The sequence below is a fragment of the Ischnura elegans genome, chromosome X, assembly GCF_921293095.1.
Source record: "Ischnura elegans chromosome X, ioIscEleg1.1, whole genome shotgun sequence".
Lineage (NCBI taxonomy): Eukaryota > Metazoa > Arthropoda > Insecta > Odonata > Coenagrionidae > Ischnura > Ischnura elegans.
Genome location: NC_060259.1, coordinates 46,053,168 through 46,069,180, shown reverse-complemented (window position 1 = coordinate 46,069,180; position 16,013 = coordinate 46,053,168). Strand labels below are relative to the sequence as shown.

The 16,013-nt window shown below is 40.9% G+C and overlaps 1 protein-coding gene across 1 annotated transcript; it reads right to left on the bottom strand.

Annotated features, from left to right (window-relative positions):
* Positions 1-1,972: 1,972 nt before the first annotated feature.
* LOC124171148 (vegetative cell wall protein gp1-like) lies at positions 1,973-15,300 on the bottom strand. The gene is made up of 2 exons (XM_046550286.1): positions 15,123-15,300; positions 1,973-2,502 (listed from the first exon to the last, which is right to left on the bottom strand). The coding sequence occupies exons 1-2, from the start codon at positions 15,298-15,300 to the stop codon at positions 1,973-1,975; spliced, it is 708 nt and encodes a 235-aa protein (XP_046406242.1).
* Positions 15,301-16,013: the final 713 nt, after the last annotated feature.

Genomic DNA, 16,013 nt, shown 5'->3' with positions numbered 1-16,013 from the left:
ATGGAGGTATTTATGTTCTTTATTGCAAGTAAACCTTTGTGTCATAAATATTTCATAAGCGTGGATGAAACTCTAACTTATTTCCATGCAAACACACTGAATTTTTAACAACATTATAATAAAGAACTTTGATTACGATATGTCCCTTGCTGATGCAGAAGTAATTAATTTATAATCACTTAGGAAATTATATAAAACAATTATGTAAGCTAAATTTCTAAGCATAGGAATTAGTATCAATATTTTTACGATAGTAGATACCGAAAAAAACTGTTTTCCTTGAATTATTCAATGCTGTTAAAGAATTGTGAATATGTGCTAAAGTTTGGTCAAAGTTTGAAGTGCAAAATATTTCTATACTGTGCCAAATTTGCGAAAACGTCTGTTTCGCCAATTTGCCATGAAAAGACACGAAACGTGATAATGAATTTTAATTTTAGCAGTAACTTCATGTTTATAACTTAACGTATTAAAGGCAGAACCAAAGAGTACATATGCGATGTAACTGCTTTTACACCTAAGTGAGTTTTGACGGGAAAAAATCCAATTTGTAGACCAGAAATAAACGTTCATTGAAACCTATAGATTTATTCACATCTGCCGCTCACAACAATAACTAAATTAACGTATCCAGCTATCAAAATCAAATATATCCCTCAATTCCTCATTGTTTCTTCGGGAAAAACTTCATTCATATCATCGGCATGTTTTTTATAAAATATGTTCGAAAGGTAAAACTTGGAGTTTTAAGTACGCATCTGAATTGATCTCTATTGCAGTAGTGATACTGAAATCAATAAGTATTGTAAAATTTTTAACTCCATGCTAGTCTCAACGAATAATTTATGGTAAATATTAAATATTAAGTTTGGATTAAGATGGATTTAAGAATTATATAACGTCAAAGCAGTAAAGTTGTTTCATATTCCATCAAAAATGCATTAAGTTGTGTATCTAACGTAACTGAAGTAAAGGCCGAGCAAATGTTTAAGTCACGATATGATTGCTTTGGGATGTCTTGTTTTTGAAGACTAAAGCATATTCATGTAGGTATTCATTATACTCTCGGGCAATTTCAATTAAGTTGACTGCTCCACTGATCCAATGACCAGAACATGATTTTTCCAGTGATCGGTATTTATCCTTTGCAATTCCATCAACTTAACATATTTCAACTTCCACTCGTATAATTCTATCGGTGAACATTGAATACCGCAAAACATAAACGGTAAGTGAGTCTTATTCAAGAGCATCATACTTATCTGGGTTCAAGAAGCTCCTTAGTGATGGCACAATCCACTTTGATTAAAATCGAGTTAATAGTCAAAGATCGAGGAAATCGATATCGAGCCGGGGTCCTCGGGTTTCGACCTACACTCCATTTTTCAACTTCGATCATTACCAATACGTTTGATTACCGCAGCGTCACTAGCGGCCTATGATAACGTCATCCATCCCATGTGAAATATTCTTCTATCAGGCCGATGAAATTGGAAAAGCACGCCCTGGATCATCAAGAAACCAAATAAATCAGTTGATGTCTGTTAAATATTTTAGTGAAGCCCAATGGTTCCAAAACTTTAATGTTTGTGCATTCTTAAATTTTCATACTAACAGTTCCAGCTCGTATTCTAAGTAGCTTTTTCTGACACAGATATGTGTTTAGATTTTTTTTTCAAATGAATAATTAATAAGTTTTTGCAAAAACTCTTATTTTTAAAGAACCGTCATTTTTTCGATTAATCGATCTTTTTGTTCAAATTTCGAAATTTGTTAAAAACTCGAGCTTTTCATTTCGATTAAAAATTGGTCTTCAAAACATCGAAATTTCGACCGACATTTTTCCACCTTTATAGCTTCTCCAAAACGCCGGGAACAAGTAAACACCCGCCGCGTAAGGAAACATCATCTTTGGCTCCTCGTCAAATCGACGGGCGGGAAGCAGAGGCGCGGAGACGCACCGGCGTCACAATCAATGCCCGAGGCCCCACGAAAGGAAACCTTTCCCTCGGACGCGGCCGGCCCGCATGGACCGAAGACGCCCGCTCAAGCGTCCTCCCTCGTCCGGGACGAAAAAACCCACCGTCTGCCCACGAGGCCCGCTCTGCAGAGGTGAGGCGGTGGGGTGCGGGAGGAGGGGCGCGTTGCTGCCGGGTGCGGGACGTTTTGGGGGAGCGCGCGCAGGCGCCTTCTCGCTCTGCGTATCCATTACGGGCGGGGGCAAAGGTGGTGTGGGGCGATGGTGTCGTGGAGGCGCTAAGGTTGTTACGAAAGGGGTTGTGTCGGGGGCGGGAGAGTGGGGGTGGGGGAGCGGGAAAAAGGGGTGGGGGAGCGGGAAGAAGGGGTGGGGGAGGGGAGAAGGGGGCGGGGTTGACGGGCCCGGGACACACGCTGCTTGAAGCCACCGGAAAACCCGCGGCGCGGCGCCGCTAGGCGACCGCACCTCGTGAGGAGCACGGCCCCCATTGTGCGGCGTCGGGAGCGGTGGGTAGGTGGGGGCTCCTGCAATTGAGTCGCGTGAATGAGGCGCAGAGCTCCCTCTCCCACCCGACTTGCCCCCTTCCTTCCGGACCCAGGATGCAAGCACGCATCCATTAAACCTCGGCAATTTTCAAAATATTCACCGCTTGGAACTCCACTCCCTGCTTAATGTATGGTGAGATGCTCGCCGATCTTGTGCCTGCTTCTCGAACGACTGCAGAGAGTAAGGAGACCACTTCGGGAAGCCATCGGAAGTCCTATCTTGGACGGGTCCCAGCCATGCGTTGTGTTCAGCAGTATTCATGCGAATCGGAGGAATGTTAAGGAACATTCTATTCTACTGGCCTTTTTCCACGGAAAATTCCATAATCATGGCAAATTTCCATCAATTATCGATCGTAATTGTTCCCAAAACCATTAACATTGAGGCGAAACGCTTTTTGCCAAAACTTTTCTGAATGTGATAAATGTTAGAAAACCAAAACATTCGTTACCGAAAAAATGTATTATGCAATAAGTAGAAGTGAAACTCAATGAAAAAATATTTCATCAAAAACTATGACGCGTTTGATACGATAAATTATAATGGAATAGTAAAAAGCTACACTTTTATTAAGCAACTTATATCAATTTGTATGCTGATTTAACGGATAATTCACTTCAATGGATTTTGTGAGACCTAATGAAGAAATGGATTTTGAATGAATTGGATACCGAGTTATGTCTGACGGAAATGACAATGCTGATCCATACAGCATGATCTGGAAATGCAAAAGTTCATAACGTACTTTCCTTGCTTCTTTTCATTAGATGAACGAATTATATTATTTCTAATTGGTTCACCATAGCCATAGATTACAATACATTATATACAGAGATACAATACATTATAATACCCGCCATCAAATGATAAGAGCGATCTGTTGTGGTTTTCTCTGATTTTATTTCACTCAATAATTCTGACTTTATGCATCTAACTTAGTGAAACTCAGTATGCACCATTTCTCTTGAATACATTTAATTCTTACGAAATCTATTTGTCTCCTTACCAAGAATAAATTAAGTAAATAATGGTGAAATTTAAAGGTTTATGGATCATTAAAAATTTTATTATCATATCCTACTACTCCTTTCTCGCCTAATTTGGAAGGAAAATCTGTCCCATTCGTCTTAGCTCATTTTAATTGAATTCACAAAATATTACAAAAGAGAATAATCGCCTGGAGGTTTTGTTTTGCTTGAATAATTGATGAAAACTTTTTGAATAATTGATGAAAGAGAGACTACGTATACTAAACACGGAAGGAGACGACAGTTTACAAGGGATTTGGTATTTATGCAATTTCGAGACAGCAAAATCTTTCGATGCTCATAATCCTGCAGATTGGGCGTCCATCTCACGCGACACACGGCGGCCCCTCAAGGCCCTAATCTCCGTGGGGCCCTTATCTCGTTTCGGAGCTCGTTAGCGTCCTCTAGTCCCGCCCTCGCGCCCCCGGATCAGTCCCCCGCCCCACCTCTAAGACCTCTCTCCCTCCGCCTCCGCCACCGTCTCCATTTCCTCTCATCCCAACCCATTTAATCTCCTTGTTCCCGGACTCCTCTGCCGAAAAGGGATTTGTGTGGAAGTTTAGGTGATCGGGCCCCTCGTGCAACTTGGGGAGACTCCTCGGTCTTACATCTAATTACTCGAACTAAAGCTCCTTCCGAGAATTTTTGTTCCTTCGATTCGTCCTTCATCCTTCCTCTCGGAGGCAGCACCTTCCCTCGAGCCCCCCCCCACCCCTTACCGCCCCCCGCCTCCCCCCAAAGCACCCCACTTGAGTCTTCTCCGAGAGCACCAACTTCCCCATCCGCCGGCGTCCCCAACGCGACGTGGCCTGGCTACGGATTCCCAGCAATCGATTACGCTACGAGGCGCTCCACTTGTGCGTTTCGATGTGGAAAAGGGCCCGTGGCAATCGGCGTGCCCCCGCCTCGTTCCCCGCACAGTCCCCGAGTGCTTCCTGGGACGAGGGGAAGTGGCAGTTGGGGGCAGAGGGCACTATCATAACGATAAAACTTGGTGGGGAGACAATTTCTTGAGATGGGTAATCGACAATCGCACTGCTTTTGCCAAAACTAATAGCATTACGGAAACTCTCCGGAATGTGGATTGGAAAGATTTTGAAAGGCATCATATCTCTCTACGTGGGTAGTATTAGGGACTATGAGTAAAAACTTTTGTGATAGAGTGTTTACGGAATCGTATACTGATCAGGTTGTGTTTATTATTCATTCAGGTATAAAATTCGTAAAAATAGTATGCACAAAAACTATAAATCAAAAGTAATATCATCCTGACTGTACGTTAGAAAAAAGGGTAGCAGTAAAAAAATCAGAGCACTAGTATTACAATAAAACTTATTGGGGGGACAATTTCTTGAGATGCGTAATCGACAATCGCTATGCTTTTGACAAAACTAATAGTATTACGGAAACTCTCCGGAACGTTGATTGGAAACATTTTGAAGGCATCATATCTTTCTTCTTGGATACTTTAGGGACTATGGATAAAAACTTTTGCAATAAAGTGTTTTCGGACTTGTTTTGTGATAAACTTAAGTTTTCTATTGAATAAAGTAAAATATTAACCGAATAGTATGTCCAACAACTAGAAACCAAAAGAAGCAATATTTTGACCCTACATTAGCAAAAAGGGAAAAGGAAAAAGAAGCATAGCACTTCCATGACCTCACAACTTAATGGGGAGACAATTTCTTGAGATTGATTATTAATACCGTACTAAAAGTATCACGGGAACTCTCTCGAACGTGGATAAGAAAGATTTTGAAAGGCATATTTTCTTTCCACGAGGGTATTTTTAGGGACTACGGCAAAGAATTTTAGAAATAAAGTGTTCTTGGAATCGTATCCTGATCAAGTTACGCCCATTATCAATTACGTAGAATATCCACAGGAATAATAGGCACGAAGACTATATACCAAAGGAAAAAAATATCCCGAATGTATTTTAGTAATATGGGGAATAATCAAAGAAGACTCGGCGTTTAATTAATCAACGAGAGAACGTATTATCCTTGGTGCATCCAAGTCACATCATCCAATCCTTTCCATAGAGCATAAAATAATTAGCAAAGTACGTGTAAGATAAAATTAAAATCTTCCGTCATTAATAATAAAATTATTAAATGAATACTACAATGTTGTAAAAATCATGCAAGCGTGCAAAACAGGAAATAACGAGGCCTCCCATCATAATGCCTAAGAATAGCATCTACTGCAACAACTGGTGAAATTTCTTCCAAGCAAATAATTTTCAAGCCATTTCTTTGATGCTATCTTAATCCTCATAAAACAAATCTAATTACCGAAAAGAATTCTGTAACGTAAAGAGGTGCTAAATATTCTCAAATAATATAAATGCCGTTCCTTTTTAATCCTAAACGTTTTTAAGAAAATAAGTTAAACATCGTTAACGCGCCAATAGGTAGATTCAATAGACAGCTTTGAAAAATACTACTGTGTATAACCAATATAAAATGGTTAAAAAATTAAAAATAGACAACCAACCCGAGAGACTAATGATACTACTCAGGAACAAAGGCTTCCCCGGCGCATTGATACGTGGAAGAGTTTTCAGGCTTCCCACCGGGTACAAAGTTACTTCTTCCTTGAAAGAAATCAACCCTTTGACCTGGTAAGGAACCAGAGAACTCTTCCTGGTATTTTAAAATATGAGGAGGTATTTTGTTGGTTAAGAAAGTTTTATCAATGTTAGATCTGAGTACTTCTACTATCCAGCAAGTTTGTGCTGCAAAACTACTGTTCAGTGGAAGTTCATTTCACTATCGCCTGGTGAAAAAATTTCAGCACAGATGTGGGAGCTCGGACTACTTTCTCAAAGAATTGACGACACATTCACTTTCAGGCCTAAAGGCTAAAGCCCTGAGGTGACCCTTAAAGCCTTCTTTCCTGAATCACATTCACACAGAAGGGCAGTAGTATACAAGAAGCGTAACCCTGTTGAACACGGTTAACTGAGAACTCAAGATATTACTCGAATTTATGAATAATACCCAAGCGATCGTTCTGATCGACAATGCCGAGATGGAACCGGAAGAGAGGCTTCCCTCCTCCATTTGACCTTTGTCGAAATGGGCCCTAAGTTGGCTCGATGACATGATCCGAAAGGAGACCTCTTCAGACGGAATGAGCATGTCCATTGGGCCCTTCGTCCTCCGGCAATAAACCCTCCTGTCCCGTCTCACCCTAGTGCGCTCCATAAAGGTGAAGAGGCGATGGTCAAGGGAGCAGTCATAGCGGAAAGTCTTCCCCGAGGACTCATAACGCGTCGCAAAAGGTTCAGGAAGGGCGGGCGTGTAAGGAAGTGTGCTTGCCTCGTCAGGTTTAGAAGACAGCTCCCAGAAGACAATGGGGCGGACCATTCGAGCCAATGTAGACGACTCGAAATTAAGTCCTTCGAAATTAGACTGCTACAAGGACTTTGAACTTCACAGATAAATTGAGCAGGAAACTGCCCAGGGTTCCCCTGCATGTAAGTGAAACCAGATGTAGAAAATTACTAGTGATTGCAATATGAGAAGTAATGAAAGATTCCTTTCAAGATATTATTCACCAGGCAATGTTTGATTATCATGTGCAGTAAATATCTTTTGAGTAGGTACCACAAATTGGCTGATAGTTAAGACCTAGGGAATATCTGTAATGTCAAATCTATACGATAAAATATATTGTAAGTACATATGGTTCAATTTGATGAAGTTTTAACATTTGGAGTTAAAATTACGTCAGGAGTAGTGGATACCTTAAGCTAATATGATCATGAGAATAGTTTCGAATTCCAGTTCCTTGTCACACGTAATCTTTACCATTTACCCTTCCTATACCCTTTTCCCTCTACGTAATGACGACCAGGAAACGTTGTAAATTTTTTGTAGATCATTCTATTTTCTTACTGAGTGACGCGTAAACAGCTGCAAGTAATTTACTCACTACGCATAATGCTGAGTACCTGAATAATTTTAAGATACCTATTTTATACAAACTTTACTGCCAAAAAGTCAGGAATCCAATACTCAAAAAAATAATCAACGAGAATCTCACTTATTCATTTATTTGGGCACTATAGGGACACCATAAAAGAAGCAAATAATAAAACTCTTTGAGTCTCTTAAATGAGATGTAGTAAACTAATGCGTAGAACTTCATTAGGATTTATTATAGACACAGGCGCTTAATCATTTTAATTAAAACTGAAACAAACTTTGACTTTATAAATGAGTAAATCTGTGATATTACGATTCAAAACTTGCTCTCCATTGAACACATATTTGGAGTCACTAACCATCTCGCCGATAAGCCACATAGAGCGTGGTTAAGCCTACATTTGTAACCAGCAATTTCAACATTTGAAACTAACAATAAGTGAAACTAGTAAAACTAAAGTAATGCCTTCCTCCATTGTGTCGAAGCACACGCCAGATAAAATCGAAATTTTTGGAGGTAGCTACTTCATTCAAAGGTATTTAGTTATATTTAACGATATATTTACCTATTTTAACGAATTGAAACAAAGAATAGCTCAAAAACTTAGGGTCTATTTTATATACTTTTGGTATGCTACAATCCAGTTTCAGATCCAGAGAGGACCTATGTGGAGCTACAGCCCTACTACCGCTAGGAGATTATCCCCTAGTCCCCTTCCTGGATCCGCCTTTGGAAAGAAGGAAACATGAAAATCGCCTATAAATAAGGAAGACCACATTGCCGCACAAATTAAAAAGGGTTATATCAGTAATCTAACATTTGATGTTGTTCACGTGAATTTGCAAGTGAGTCAGCAAGAAACTGGAATTCCACGAGCGCCACATTCCGCAGTATTCACCAGAAAATGTAGCAGAGAACCACAGCGACGCACTTCCGAAAAACATTCACCAGTGCGCGGGTAAAAAGAAGGTGACATTCGGAAAGCAATTTCCCACAGTAATACTTCAATATGTTGCCATAAAAGATAGTTTTAAGTAAGAAAATTTGCAAAAAAAATTGTCATGTGAGTGAAGGCTTTAAGGCGTCTTTGCCATACTGTTTATTAATTCATACAAATTCCACGCAAAAAAGAAATGTAAAATATTTCATCCATCTTAGGATGAAATTACACTAGCACAAAAAAGGCATTATATAAATGTCAGTAAGTATATCAATTCGTGTAACATTTATGACAGTTTTAACCGTAACATTAAATTTGCAGGTTCAAAAGTAATCACGTCATAGATAATAAGTGCATATTTATTCCGAAAATTAAGAAAATAGTCACATTTTTCCTTTTCTGATTTTTTTACTCAGCCGTATAAGTATATTACTCTTGAGCCGTGAAAACTAAATCGAGTGTTTTAGGTACCGTGAAAATTGATGTTGATCTTTACTTCACCTTCCAGAAAGAATCATTCACACCAAAATGAATTAAAGAAAAAAAATGTCTAAGTCCGTGAAATATTTATAACCTACAGAATGAAATAATAAAATCAGAAGGTAGCAATAAAGTAATCAAGAAGCTTTTAGAACAAATGCGATTAACGAAATAAAAGTTGAAATCTATGCATATTTACATTACAAAAAATCTCTTATGATACTTTTGCTCTTCACATTCTTTTTACTCCATTTTATGTACCGAAATTTAATGCATCACTATAGTATATAATCGGGCAAAAGAATGTACACGCTTGGTTTGCTGTTATTGCCAACATGTGAGCAATTTTTTAAACATTCAAACGCTGTAAAAATAGAAGGCTCCATTAATTTCATTCCGTTTCGATTTTTTGCATCTAGATTTATAAAGAGTTTGGATCCCCATTATATACCATCTAGATACAAAACTGTAACTCCTCTAATGTGCTGGATGATTTTTGAGCCAGTCTTGATAGAGAGGAATAAATTTGATATGGACAATTTTGGCGATCTAAAATGTTTTCGGGGTCTATCTTCCTAAGGGTCTGATCATGTCTTGAGCGGATACAGACTTCTTTTGACCAAACGTTTCCCTTATATCTATACTCCGATACGCCTCGCATCCACTGGGCGACCTTGAATGTGAGTAGACGCGGATTGAGCCAATCACGGCATACTACGAGCCGTGACCAAGCCGTGCCCCGGGAGTCATTTATTCCGCCCATATCCCAGTCCCCGTCATCCCTGAAGGCATTGGAGCCATCGCCTGGCTTCCGCCGCTCGTCCGAGATGCCTAATGAGGGGAGCTTCACCCATGGCACGCACACGTATCGTCCACCAAAGGGATTGGACGCAGGACGTGCTATAGTTTCATCGGACCGGGTAAGAAGGGCTATTCCCTTCCTTGATTATAATTTTTCCTTACAAGAAATATTTTTCTGTAAAATAAAGTCACCAACACGGCTGTTCAATTGACAGCAATTTCTTTGTCTTACGCTGCTTACTTTTCAGAATTTATGCATAAAATTTATCAAATGCTATTTATTGTAATTATTTAAAATTTGTTATAAAAATAACTTGAAAAGTTTTATCTTTTAAATAAAAAAATACTATTTTACAAAGGCTTTAAAATGGGTAAAATTACGCGAACCGTAATTGACCAGTGGCTTTCCCAGATATTGTGCTGACCATTTATAATACCACCCAACATGCAACCCAGGTTATTCCATTTTATGCATTGAACCTGACTCCGAGTGGAGTCTAAGGCTTTGTGTTCAAGGGTCAGTGAGAGAAGTATGAACCTATCATGGTTCTCAATCTATTGCTGTAGTTTTTACCATATCGCTTTCCTTACTTTATAAGAGAATGCTGAAGTAGTCTTTAAATGCTTTTCATCAACTTTTTTTCTCATGAAACTTTAATCAGCCTCAAATAATGTTGTTTGATGACGTGGATTTTTATTTTAGAGGAAAACGAAGGTTTTTTGTGGTCTCTTAGGCTTTAGTATTGCTGAGTTTAGAGTTGCTGAGTATTATGAATTGTATGTAGACTGTTTTTTCAGATGCAGTCATGAAGTCCATTCGTGAAAGAGTAGGGAAGATATAACTTGTTTAAACACTGCTGCGACAGGCGAATGCTAATAACTGACATGCTGCTCAGAGAGACAATTGGCGTTCTTTTAAGAGTATGTATGAGACTTAAAGCAAGAGAAGATCTAAAGTCAGAGATGAATTGATAGTATTTAACAAGACTTCCTGGAATAAAGAATGAAATAGAAATAAATTCCGTCACGTAATTTTTATTGGTTTACGGGCAACATCAAAACTAAAAACCTAGCACTCAACAGGTATAACGAGATAAGTGTTAGAGCTGGTTTACAGAACCTATGAAGCATTCCAAAAATGTAAATAAGGCCCTTCTGAAAATTTTTATCAGAAGACAATCTGATAAACCGGATCCGGACCGGATTTAATCGGATAAACCAGAATACAATGATCATAGGATAAATGTACCTCGGAAACAGAAAAGCAAGGCCTCGTGCGACAAATAATACAAAACACTATTACGGATGTGAGATAAAGGTATATGCTAAAATTAAATTATTATGTACCATAAAAATCAAGAAAAATTCTGTATAAATATGTCGTAGGATATTCATATAATGATGGTACTAACGAGGTCTTCCCCGAGAAAATCCGTTTTCGCATGAGCCTTGACTCCATTTATCCACTATTCAGCCCACACACCGAATTCCGGAGAGGAGCAAGCGCAGAAAAAGGGGGTCGCGGAACGTCTCTTTCCCGACGCAAGGATAGAGCCGAGGGCGGAACACTGTTGTGAGGTGTGTGTTTGAGCAGGGAAAGGGCTCGAGAGGAAAGCGTTAGGGGGGGGGATCTCTCGACAGGCAGCGAGATAGAAACCTTTTACCTAACGCCTTCGTGATATGTTGGCTGGGAGGAGCAGTAAACACCCGGCCCACAAATAAACGGAGCCGTTATGATGGGGAGCAGTAATTAAAAGTTTGCGAGGGGTGGTAGCGAGGCGAGTACCAAGGATTCGGAGGGGGTGGAGACGGCGCCCCCCCCCCCCCCCGGCCGCCCACCCTTGGGAGACGTAGTGGAGGAGCTCGAAGCAGTCACAGCGCCCTGTAATTAATTTTCAGACGGTGTCTCCACTCAAAGAGGAGGCCAGGGCAGGAGGAATTGACTCATGTCTGAGAATCTTTCGCTCCATTGAAGTCACGTGGATCAGCGGCAGCCAAGAGGCGTGAGAAAGCTCGTTGGAATCGAGCAGTCACGAAGGTTAGAAGGTGTAAACGTCCTCAATAGGATGACGCGGAAAGGGTTCCGCAGGTTCCGGTCGGATATCCTCAGCCTTTAAAGCGTGGAGGCCCTCACCTTCTCACTCGTGCGACCTGAAAATGGCGCCTAAGTGTCTTGAGATCCTCTCTTTCGCAGAGTGTACAGGTAGAGTGGTTGGGGCTTAGTGGGTCCACTCCCGGCCTTGTTTGCCCGTGGATTCCCAAGGACATGTTTGCACGCGAGGGCATGAGTGGGGTTGGGCTGATTGCCGGAAGGGAAGCTAGCATCCGGGCGAGAACATGGGTCTCCTTCCCTCTAGGAGCCCAGCTCAACTCTGCATTACATTATCTCCGTCTCAAATAAATCACTGTCCGCCAGGACTCAAGGATCAAGCATGTTGACAAGAATATCTACTGCAATTAATCTCTTCCAAAAGCTGGGAGGCTCAGTTAATAAATCTGAGCAGTTTTCTCTCCCTATTTTGGCATTTAAGTGTAAACGATCGGTCATTTTCATCGGTCAATTTCATAGCTCATTAATTACATTATCAAGTAACTAAAATGAAATCAAATTAAAAGAAATCACGGATGGATATCACGAAGATAACATGGCTGAATATTTAAGGACAAATAATTACGAATAATAATTTCTCTTTAAATAATTTAACTCTGCTTTTTTCCGTAAGCAGTTAGAACATTTTTATTTATCTAAATAAGTTTTGTAACCTCGAACACCAAGGGAATTGCATTTTAGCTAATAAAATAAAGTTTGAAGGATAAAATATCTACCTATTTTAGGGACGGATGATTTTTACCAAAACAATCTACAGACAGTAATAATTTACGCGTTTCCAGGTCAAAAACGGAAACCTAGGCTGCTATTGAATTATTCTATGTTAAAATAACTATGTTGAGGAAGAATTAAAAATAAATCAGAAAAAATAATGTTAATCACATTCTTGAGAAGAATTTACGAAAAGGGGACCCATGGAGAAACACGGAGCAATATCATAAAACAAAGAAAAAGTTTTTACATCCATGGCAATTAATATTTGCGGAACCAAAACATTATTAGCTAAACTAACATATTACGCAAAAAATACGTACGTATGCATGTGTTTTGAGGGATTAGCGTGATTAGGGTGCGGAATTGATTGTTTGACACTCGGAAGGAAATTAGTCTTTGGTTACGCCCGCGACGCACACAATCCGCGTCGTACAGAGGAGTTGCGCGAAGCCTTAATCGACGGCGAAGAAGATTAGCGTGCTGCATAGGTTGCGTCGCCGAGAGCAATGCTTCGAGACGGGCCTCTTGGCCGATAATTCCGCAAGGGACTACAAAGCAACCGGATTCCTCTGTAAATTGCACCCGTGACCAAATAGGAACCATCCGCTTGCGTCAACTGCATTGTCTTCTCATTGAACGACAAACGCAGACTCCTCTTGCGTAGGCTAAATTATCAAGATGTTATCCACACTCGATTGAATTAGGAATTTATTAATCTGGTCATTTGCTTAGTACAATATCAATAGTAAAAACGACTAATAGCATAGTTTAAAAATACTGTTGAGGAGAAAAATACTCTTTAAATCATTACACCGTATTATTTATGGTACAGGGGACTGCCAATTTAGAATTACTGCCGTAGAAACAGATATAAAACAAACATTTCCCCTCTTATTTATTTCAACCGAACGAATTACGCCAGAAACTGTATCTTTTATCCTAAATATTACCTCTTCCAGACCCAAAGAGCAAGGTTATTCTGAAATAAAAACACGCAGCTTGAATACAGCCCTACGGTGACGCAACCCATGCAGCACGCTAATCGTCTTCGCCGTCGATTAAGACTTCACGCAACTCCGCAGTACGACGCGGATTGTGTGCGTCGCAGGCGTAACCAAAAACTAATTTCCTTCCGAATGACTAACTATCTATTCCGCACCCTAATCACGCTAAGTCCTGAATAATTTTATTAAGAAACGGCAATCCTGAGAAATTGCGATGGGAATTGGCTATAAACAGAGGCACTTTAAGTTGTTTCAAAGGAGAAAATACGAAAGGTGACCAGTAGTAAACAGATTGTTGAGATAGATATAAAGGATTTATTATTCCCTAAGTCCATATAACAGAAGATGCCATATAAGTCTAAGGGGATAAAATTCTTTATTGAGAAGGAAAGAGATACACAGGGTGTATTCCCTCAAAAATAATACGTGTATGATAATACCTAGATGCGGTCAAAAAATTATTCTTCCAGCTTTTTCAATCGCAAACGAATTTCTCTGATGAAAAAAGAATTATACAGGACTTCACTTATACTGGAGAATTCTAAATGCCTAAAGAGCCTGCCTCAACACTTTTTCAATTTCAACTCAATTCTCAAATACTTTTGAGCTTAAATAATTCGTTACTCTCTAACAGTAGCTTTTGACAAATAACATTCCATGATAAGCAACCCTCTACTATAAGAGAATCATGAACTAAATTTGATGTTGGTTTCGTAATCATAATTTAAGTTACGCAGGTTTTTTAATGCAAGAAATAAAGGAGCTCTACTTTCAGAAAACCATCGCGTGAGATAGTATATATGATAAAAAATTTCAAAAGTAACTAAGGTACTTAGCCCAATAACAACCGTTGACATCATTAACTATCATATGTCATGGTCACCCTATAGCCTAACACTGGTATGACCTAAACCTACTGAAAAAGGTGGTTTCATCTATATGCACTATAAGCTATATATTTTTTGCTAAATGAAACGATATAAATTTTACTATTTTATTTAATTTTTGGATTAGAAAGCTGTGAAAATAATTAGGACTCCGCAACAACAAAGCATATAAATTGACACAGGACTGTGACCATTGACCGATGAGCTGCACGAGATGATCTAGTAGACTAAAGTGGCTACTGACATTACGCGAGTACATACAATCTCGAGGGACACGTCGTAATTCACACTTGCGTACCGCGCAATCATTAGTAATCAGGAGAATTCAGAACAACACTCAAAGGTATCCTCCGAGGCCGGAAAATTGGAATTTGAAGTGGTAATGATCCAACGCGGACTTTCTGGCCAAAATGAACGAATAAAGCACGCCTCCACTACGTGCTCTCGGCACCCGGTCCGCACCCCACCAGCACATAACCGGCCTTCTCCCGCACCGCTCTTCTCCCTTAAATTCGGAAACTATTGTTCCTGCCCCCCGACAAAAAAATTCCCACCCCCCCTCTTGCCCCAGCCGACATATTTTCACCTCGACGGCACGTCCCCCACCCAAACTACAAGCCTCCGCGCCCCCAACCCTCCCCGGCCTCCTTATTGATGGCTTCACCCCAACTGTGACATTACAAATCGGCGCTTACGGGCCAGCTGCCGCAGGGGGGCGGCGGGCGGGGGTTGGAGGGGCAGGGGACCGGAGGCGGAGAGCGGAGGCGGAAGGAGGGGGCAGGAGGAAAGAAACTGCTCCGCGTGCACCTCTCCTTTCACACTGCGATCTTGACTCCCGAATTGGGATTTGTCCTTAGCCAACTGCCGCACCATCTGGCGGCCATACCCGCTCCCTCCTAATTCTGGCCCCACATACCCCCAGACCCGACCGACGTGGGGGCGCTGTCAGCTGGGGGCCCAATAACGGCGCCTTCGGCGTGGCCGCCTTCCGGGGGCTTAGAAGGCAGCCCTGCGCGAGAGGGGAGGAGAGGGGTCGGTGGAGTTCCTTGGCTGGGCCGTTCCGCCCAAAAGTGAGCCGTTGGGGAGGATTTATGCGCGGGGGAGGGGGACGGTCGTGTGGATGAGGGAGCGGTCCGGGGAGTGTATATCACTGGGGCCCTTGTGGCCACGTGCGGCGGTGCGCTGGACACGGCGGACGACCAGTGCCGTGGCATTGGGAACACGGTACTCGCTCCGCTGGATGCTTTACTTCATTGCCGAAAAGTACCAAATCAATGGGACTGAGGAAACAACCGCTCTTGCTGAGAAAAGAAAGGTGGAATTTTGTGAGGAATGATTAACTCAACAATGCCTTGTGGCTTTTCATTCCTACAGATGTCTTCAGCAGATAAGTTACGTATTTGCCAATAAGTATCGAACTTGAAGCTTGTAGGTGGTGTAAGGGCTCGATGTGAGCAATGAAAACATTCCGTGACTTCCAAAGTTTATTTAAAAAAAGTAAAATTACCACCGGTCTCGGCTGTCACGCCGTTATCAAGTACATAAATACAAATCATTAGAATTTATGTACTTGATTTTTTATTTTA

Bases quoted from the DNA above. Each gene is read 5' to 3' on its own strand.
- LOC124171148 (XM_046550286.1), bottom strand. From the start codon at position 15,300: ATGGTGCGGCAGTTGGCTAAGGACAAATCCCAATTCGGGAGTCAAGAT. The intron at 2,503-15,122 runs GTAAGCGCCGAT...ACTCAATTGCAG, and splicing joins CCCCCTGCGGCAGCTGGCCC to GAGCCCCCACCTACCCACCG.